This window comes from Myotis davidii, unplaced genomic scaffold (genome assembly GCF_000327345.1).
Source record: "Myotis davidii unplaced genomic scaffold, ASM32734v1 scaffold760, whole genome shotgun sequence".
NCBI lineage: Eukaryota > Metazoa > Chordata > Mammalia > Chiroptera > Vespertilionidae > Myotis > Myotis davidii.
The window spans coordinates 15143-24231 of NW_006292088.1; the positions used below are offsets into that span (position 1 = coordinate 15143).

The 9089-nt window shown below is 36.9% G+C and overlaps 1 protein-coding gene across 4 annotated transcripts in view; it reads left to right on the forward strand.

Annotated features, from left to right (window-relative positions):
- Positions 1–9089, forward strand: part of MOSPD1 (motile sperm domain containing 1) — a 52751-nt gene that overhangs the window by 10768 nt on the left and 32894 nt on the right. Inside the window, exons 4-7 of one of the 4 annotated variants that reach the window (XR_001514120.1) lie at positions 70–231; positions 3038–3094; positions 4433–4512; positions 5366–5511. Coding sequence is in view for 2 of the 4 variants with exons in the window: in XM_015565070.1 (XP_015420556.1) it covers positions 70–231; positions 3038–3069 (194 nt within the window). In the remaining 2 variants the exon portion in view is untranslated. Of the gene's footprint in view, positions 1–69; positions 232–3037; positions 3389–4432; positions 4798–5365; positions 5512–9089 lie in introns of those variants that run through there. The other 3 variants (XR_001514119.1, XM_015565070.1, XM_006765362.2) reach the window with 3 other exon arrangements.

Genomic DNA, 9089 nt, shown 5'->3' on the forward strand with positions numbered 1-9089 from the left:
TATATATGAACAAACTTTTGTCCAAGTTGTTTTTAGAAGCAAGCTCAAGGATTTTTGTCTTTTATACAGAAAACAGAACTGTCTCCTCAGGACCTAGTTTACTAACTGTCTTCCTGGCAGTGGTGTGCATTGCAGCTCTGATGCTTCCTACACTGGGGGATGTGGAATCGCTGGTGCCTCTCTACCTCCACTTAAGTGTGAATCAAAAATTAGTGGCTGCTTACATCTTAGGTAAGTGTTTTAAAGATTTGGGGCATATGTATAGGCACTATGTATGGCTTGGAGGTGGTAGTGATGGTCTTATGTATATTGGATGATGGTGGTGGTGTTGGTTTGATTTTTTTTTTTAAGCAAAACATAAAAGATTGCTTTAAAAACATGTTGAGGCCAAGTACATTTTAAGGTTTAATTTTTTTGGCTCACATTTAGTTTTTTTTAGCTTATTTATTTAGTACCTGATACTGTATTTATTTGATTATTTTATTTTTACTGAGTTACAATGGTATAAAACATGTGTAAAATGCATATATTCCATGATACAGCTTTTCTACTTCTAGGAATTGATACTACGGAACACTTAGACAAAGTATACACAATGATAGAGATGAACAATGCAACCTTGTTTAATACTGTGAACCTTTCTCTTTATTTTTATTGATTTCAGAGAGGAAGGGAGAGGGAGAGAGAGATAGAAACATCAATGATGAGAGAGAATCATTGATTGGCTGCTTCCTGTATGCCCCCCAATGGGGATTGAGCCCACAACCTAGGCATGTGCCCTGACCAGAAATCCAACTGTGACCTCCTGGTTCATAGATTGATGCTCAACCACTGAGCCCTGGAGGCTGGGCAATGAACCTTTCTCTTTAAACCAGTTCCCCTTTTTTCCTGTTAAGTCATTCTTTCATTCATCCTGATTTGAAAATTTATAATTAGTTCAACGGAACATTTATTCAGTACCTGTCTAGTGTGTGAAGGATTAAGATTCTGTCTCTCATCTCTTCTGAGATGCCAACCCTTTTCAGTACTCCTTGGTACACTCTCATTTTGAAAAAAATATTTTTATTGCATTTTAGAGAGAGAGGAAGGAAGAGGGATAGAGAGATAGACACATCAATGAGAGAGGAAGTCATTGATTTGTTGCCTCCTGCACAGCCCCCACTGGGGATCAAGCCCACAACCTGGGCATGTCCCCTGACTGAGAATTGAACTGGTGACTTCTTGGTTCCTGAGTTGATGCTCAATCGCTGAGCCACACTGGCTGGGCTGGTGCCTTCTCTTTCTAATTTAAAAATTGTTTTCTAAATTGTCTCCCTATCTTCTGACTGTGCCCCTTCCTATTTCTGTCTTTTCCCATTATTCACCCCCCCCCAAAAAACCCCACATCTATTATATTGCTGTCACATTGCTTTCCATTCTGTTTTGGTTTCACTACCACCACTCCCTGCTCAAAAACCTTCAATGTTTCCCCATAGTCGAGGAGTAGGGAACTTTTTACTGCCAAAGAACATTTGTATATTTATAACATCACTAGTGGCCCGGTGCATGAAATTTGTGTGCTCAGGGGGATGCCTCAGCCCAGATTGCAAGAGGGCATAGGCCAGGTCGAGGGACCCCACAGGTGCACAGTCGGGGCCAGGGAGGGACATGGGAGGTTGGCCAGCCTGGGAGGGGCCACGGGAGGACTACAGGGTGTGTCCAGCCCATCTCACTCAGTCCCGATTGGCTGGACCCTAGCAGCAAGATAACCTACTGGGCAGAGCGTCTGCCCCCTGGTGGTCAGTGCACGTCATAGTGAGCAGTTGATTGGCCTTAGCATATCATTAGCATATTACACTTTGATTGCTTGAATGGCCTACCAGACAACTGGACATTTAGCATATTAGGCTTTTATTATATAGGACTAGAGGTCCGATGCAAGAAATTTGTGCAAGAGTAGGCTTTCCTTCCCCCGGCTGCCGACACCAGCTTCCCTCTGGCACCCGGGACCCGGGCTTCCCTCCAGCCACCAGCTGGCACCCAGGACCTGGGCTTCCCTCAAAGCCCTGAAGGTCATCTGGAAGGATGTCCAGTCTAATTAGCATATTACACTTTTATTATTATAGATTCTTGGGCCATACAAAAGTATCAACTTAAAAATTAGCCTGTTGTATTTGGTCAAACATTTAATTAAGTAACCCTAATGCCTTGGCAGGACCAGACCAAATGATTTCAAGGGCCTTATATGGTCCACTGGCTGGATGTTCCCCACCCCTGCCATAGTCTATAAAATGAAGTATAAATCTATAGTTTGGCATTTAAGACTTTCCATACACTGTCTGAGATCTCTCTGAGCTACTCATAAATCCTTAATTAGAGTGGTTAGGTTATTTATTGATCCCCAAAAAGCTCATTGAGAGTCCCAGTCTTATCTCCATGCCCTTGCCCTTACCCTTCCCTCACCTGAAAGTCTGCCCATCTCATTGTTCTGTATCTTTTCTGATCATCTTTTAGGCTTATTTTAGCTTTACATTTTGGGGTATGTTTTCTGACTGCCCCAGTCCCACGTGATTATTATCCTTCTCTGTACTTCATTTCACATTTGTGGTTTTGAACCACTCATGTAGGAATGAACATTTTATTAAATTTTTATGGTTTTATGTATGATATCTCTTCAGGAGTACCATGCTTCTGTCTCTTTGTGTCCCACAAAGTTTTTTTCTTTTTTTGGATGAAGTCAACTGGCTTTACTGACACTTTAATGGCACATTTGCTATTATTATATAGCTGAAGTGATTGGATAAAGTGGGAGGTATATTTGATGGTTAAAACATTAGCTGTGCTCAGACATTAAATACATCCAGTGACTGCCCTTTGCTATAAATTGGATTTCTTCTGTATGATATCAACTAAATTCAAATTGACTTCAAGCTCTGGGTAGAGTACCTGCCTATGTGCTGTATTTTATTTGCTCATTGAGGGCTAAACAATTGCTTATTGAATGGAAAATTTTGTAAAATGCATGTCTTTAACTGTTCTTCATTTTCTTTTCTTTCAGGTCTTATCACAATGGCTATATTTAGAACATGAGCAAGGAATTCAATTGACTTCTGAAGTAAATTTATCTTGAAAATATGAATGTGGACTGCCTTTTATCTCTATTTCACTCCATTAATATGCTATAAACTATTGAATGATTTACAGTGATTATAAATATATAATATATATTTTAAATTACTTTATAATTTTATTCAAAGGACTCCAGCACATTGTGTTATTAAAAAACAAAAAAAACAACAACATACCAGGATGCTTCTGAGTGACACCGAGGAAATTCTTTGAAGAAATTCTTTTTATATCTAAACCTATTGTGCAAAAGACTTTAATTAAAACATTTGTTATTTTCTCATCTTTTTTCTAATTCATTTTAAATTTACTTTAATTGTTAGGCTCATGTGTCCTTCAAAGTTAGTTAAAGGCCTAAAACAGCAAACTGACTAGCCTAAAAATAAAATTACATTTATTTCCTTGCTATGAACATCAACATTACTATGTAAATTATATCTTGGCTTCTATTATAAACAGTTGCCATGGTGTTTCTGAAATAAGTTTTACAGTTAATGTGTGGAGGGTTTTTTATAAAGCACAAAGTATTGAGGAATCATGCTTATTCTAGGGCTCACAGAAGACAGGACATATTTAATTCATCTTCTGAATTACAGAATAGGTTGTGGTCCAGACACCAAACATGTGGGGTTATTTTAAACCTCATAAAAGTAGGCTGACCTCTCTTATTTGGTCTAAGAAATCTAAAGGAAGGTAGGCATGCGTTTAGTTAGTGGTTCACCTTGGCTGTACCTTTGGATCAGGTGTCCTCAAACTACGGCCCACGGGCCACATGCAAATACAAATATTGTATTTGTTCCTGTTTTGTTTTTTTTACTTCAAAATAAGATATGTGCAGTGTGCATAGGAATTTGTTCACAGTTTTTTTTTAAAACTATAGTCTGGCCCTCCAACGGTCTGAGGGACAGTGAACTGGCCCCCTGTTTAAAAAGTTTGAGGACCCCTGCTTTGGATAATGCTTTATGTTAATAGGAGGAAAAATCTTTTTCTCCCCAGCCTCTTGCCTGACTGTAAGAGACTAGGCCAGTTTGGGATTACCAGATACTGGATGGTTTATGTGGAGATGATTTTTCACCTTTAAACCCTAAGCCAAGTATAGAAAATCCTTAAAAATCTGTGTCTATTTTATATCAGTCACTGAGACATTTTTAAGTTTATATTTATTATTAAAACAACTTTATGAAAAAGTCCCCAAAGCACAACTATTTACATTTCTTTATAGCATCTTCTGATCTCTAACATATATATGCAGTTTTAACTGTTACTGTCATACTTAGGATTTTTATCTGAGAGCACAATGCATTAAGAGTCTCAATTCTTTTTTCAGATCTTTTTACAGAATGAACTTATGCACTGCTACTGTAGTATTCTCAAGGAGTATATGTAAACACAAAACGTATGCCTGAGGTTGGTTTTAGCAGGAAACAGTTCTTTGCGTCTAACGTAAAAGCTTTTACATATACTCTTTCATAGAAAATCCTGATCGGTTTAACCATTTGGGGAGCATAAATCATTAAACGGATCATGTCTGTACATTGTGTAATGAATGGAAAGCACATAAACGTCAATGTAATCTATTTTGAACTTTGTAAAAAAACCTGTTTGGCGGCTATCCTTGTTTCTCTGTCCATCTTAAGTCCTGTGTGTGTGCGCGCGCGTGTGTATGGGTATGTGTGCACATGCATGTGCACACATGTGTGTGTATGATAACACATTGTAATAAAAATAAATTACTTAAAAATAAAAGAAAATGGAGACACAAGTTTCACATTGATTTACACATTTTATTTGGGTTACTCTGAGGAACTCAAAAGTTTTAGCTCTCCTAATTCCTAAACTATCTCCTATTCCTGTAGGTTAAATAGAAAAAAATGAGCAAAACATGTGAGCTTAAATATCTTAAATTTTTATCTTAATTTACCAAAGCAGCTACTATTTTTAATTATTGAAAAAGTAACAGTCACGTGCTTCAAAAATAAAAAGGTATATAGTGAAAAGTTACTCCTCTTCATCCTTGTCTACCCCATTCCCTGTCGACTCATCACAAGCGACCACTTTTATTAGTTTAAACATGGTATTGTTTCTTTATCCAAATACATATATACTGGTATTCCCTGCTTTTGGAAAGTTTGCTTTATGCCACTTCTTTTACAAAAGAATTACTTAATACTTGTTTCCCTTAACCAAAAGATCTAAAAAGGATTTTTGCTTTTATGAAAAAGGCAAAAAGCAAAAATAGTGTTCAATGTTTGTTTTGCAGTATATACCCGGAGCAGCAAGAGTGGACCCCACCAAGCTCCTTACCTGGGAATTATACTCAGCATGTCAGCATCAAGCCGCCATAGCTTTGACCTCTGAGCATGTATGATTTATTATCTTGCACCCATTAGCAAGATGTGTCTTAAGGTAATTGCTTCTTTGCTTTACACCATTTCAGCTTTTGAAAGGTTTCATAGGGATGCAATTCCTTAAAAGCATAAAAATGAGAATAGTTTCTGATAGTGAGGGAAACCTTATTCTTATTTTTATATGCTTTTATATAAAAATGGTAGCATGTTTTACATACTGCACCTAACATTTTTTTTTACTTAACACTATATCAGTAATTGAACTTTCTATATGATTAATTGAAGAACGTCTTCATTCTTTTTATTACAGCTGCGTAGTATTTTCTTATAAGGCATGTAGCATAATGCGTTTTACCAGTTCCTCCTTTATCAGTTCTATCAGCAATGCATGAGTGCCTGTTCTTTCATAGTCTCATTAGCCATGTGTTTTCCAATCTGATGCATGAGGAATGGTATTTCAGCGTAGTTTTAATTTTTATTAACTTATAAGTGAAGTTGAGTATATCTTTTCATAGACTAATTTATTCACATCCTTTGTCCCCCAACCCCTGCTTTCTGGTGGGTGGGTGAGTTTTTTTCTTATTGACTTGTAGGAGCTATTTGTGATATGAGTTGCAAATATTTCCTTTCAGTTTATAATTTTCTCTTGACTTGGCTTATGGTGTCTTTAGCATGCAAAATTTATTCTGGGGTAGTTGAATTTATTAATCTTTTATGACTCCTGTGTTTTGAATAATAGAAAACTCTACCCCACCCCAAGGTTACATGGATACATGTATGTATACACACAAACACCAGTTAGGAGATTTAATAATATAATAGCAAAAAAATTAAACTAAAAAGCCTTAGGTTTAATCTTTAAAAAGTCCCAAAACCTTTAAACTATAAGATACTCCTGTAAACACAAAACTAGACTTGAACAAATGGAAGACATCTGGCACATTCTTAGATATGTATATTCTTGACATCATAAAAATTTCCCTTATTTCTAAGTTATATAAATTTAACATGATTCCAATAAGAATACCAAGTGGTTTTGGTATTTTTTTAACCTAGGTAAGTTGATTCTAGAATTCATGTGGAGAAATAGGCATGGCTATGAAAACTCTTCAAAAGAAGAGTAAAGGAGGAAAATTTCCTGATACTAAAATATATAACCCCAAAATTCCAACAGCGTGGTATTTGCCCATGAATAGACCAGTGGAAAAGAATCAGAAGTACAGAAACAGATGCAAATACATCCAGGAATTTAGTATATGATAAATAGTGGTCATCTCAAAGTAGTGGTCAATAAATAGCATGGAATCAACTAGATAAACATCTAGGAAAAAAAGGAAGTTGGATTGATGCATTCCACCAGAATAAACTCCAAAAGAAATAAAAATTTAAGTGCAAAAAACAAAACAATAAAGGTGGTAGCCAAAAATGTGGCATTATTAATTCTCATATAATCTTGGAAGAGGTTAATTCTTGATGACTCAATAGCAGTATTTCATATCAACTATTAAATTTGCAATCAGTGTTTCCCTTTGGAAGTTGTTTTTCTTCTCTCCTGAATGTAATTTCCAGTTTTATAAAAGGGCCTCCACAAAAATTAATTGCCAAAGTAGATTCCTAGAATCATAAAACTTGAATCTTCCTATTAGAGATTACTTAATTCAATTCACTTAGTCTTGCCCTTTAATTCAAAACAATGCTGCATTTTGACAGGCTGTAATCAATAAGAACTGGGTGCCTGGCAAGTGATCATACACTGTGTATCTGCACGATCTAGATTGCAGTTCACAGTTGAGTGTGTGGTGGTGTTGGGGAAGGGCAGAAAAGGAAATGGAATTTAGATAGCCTTTGATCCAATTCCATGCTGAAGTGCGTGGCATACCCTACAAATGTTGTAGGAGTTGGGGTACCTGAGCTGGCTTTTAAAGGGTAGGTTTGACTTATATATGGAAAAGAGTTGGGTTCATAAGAAAAGGCAAGGATGCATGTGCCACGACATAGAGTTGTTTTGAAATAGTTTCTAGGGAGATATTTGAGACTGCAATGTGTGTGCCATTATTACCTGTCTACCAGAAAGAAAACTTTTTCCTGCCATGATTAAAAGGGCTGAACATAGGGTAGTGAGGAAAGAACCGAGCTTACTAAGGGGCCACAAGTATTACAAAGGTTAATCAAGGATAAAGTGAAAAGGTAGTTTTCATTATGAAAAAAATTATGATTCATCCTAAAAAAGGATCTAGCAAACAGGCAATGTACAGCAAGAGCCATAGAAATAGCTATAATTATCTGTAACTGCAGGTGTTTCTGCCACCTCAAAATTGTTAGGCCTCCACAATTTTGCCACCCGAGTCCACTTCAAAAGGAGTTATACAAAGTCAGCATGTAAAATTTCAGATTTCTAGATGGGATTCTGGAAATGAGTGTCTCCTAGATATTTTCATTCACCAAACAAGTGAGTGGAAAAACTATATAGCAGCTGCCCAGAAGACACCTCCAGGGTTTCAACATGAAAACGGAAATAGAATGCTGAGGTTTCAAAACTTTGCTATTATGAAAGAGATTGAAGATTTCAAGTAGCATCTAAAGCCCTGTTATTTTGAGAGAACATGCCTAAAGGGAACAATTTATAATGATTAGAAGGATGGTGATACTGGGACCATGCAGCTACACTAGAAGATTCTCTACAGAGCCTAGCTGTATTATCCCAGTAGCAGAATGTCAAGTTAGTGATTATTTCATCAGGAAAATATTTGCTACACCTATAGTCTGGAAGTGATAAACAACATACCAGAGCAGAACATTACTCTCCAGGATTAAGTACCAAACAAAATGAAAAAGAGTTGACCCAGACTTTGAGATGAAGCCTTATCCAGTTACCACATCAAAGACCCTTTAAATAAGCCATAGGCAGAAAAAAGGAATCAATTGGGACACTGGTTTGGAGACACTTTATATAGCCAAGAGAAAAAGCATGCAAATAGATCAAACTCAAATCTGGCTGTTTCCTTTATTTTGTTCATTTAGTTTCTCTCTGATTTGCCCCTGTCACTTGGTTAATCAAAAGCTGTTCAAAATTTAAAGTGACACCTACACTGCGCTATGTCAGCTCAGTACCTAATAAAAACGGAATCTAGTAGGAAGATGATGAAGGGAATGTTCAGTCCACTGAATGCATTTTCCAATTAGCTGGGTGATTGCTTTGTGAATCACAGACTTAATGAAACCACACACTGGGAAGTTTAGGATGTGATCCAGGTAGGTGGGGAGAAGCTCTGATTCAATAAATAAAATGATTTCATGAACATGTAGACAGATTTTAGTCCACCAAGGTAGAGAAAAACAATGCAAAATCCACCTTGACAAACTGAAGTGTGAGCTGTGCTAATGGTAAGGGAAAAAATGTGCTAAACCCTGGGAAGGATAAATTACTTTTACACAATCATGTCATAAGAGGCAAGGTTAGGAATGGATTTATTTAAGGAATTGAAATGAAACCTTTCTCCTTAATGAACAGGTTTTTGGAGCTAATCACTGTATACTAGGTAAACTGTATCTTTAGCCTAAACCAGTGGTTGGCAAACTGCGGCTCGAGAGCCACATACGGCTCTTTGGCCCCTTGAGTGTGGCTCTTCCTAAGCC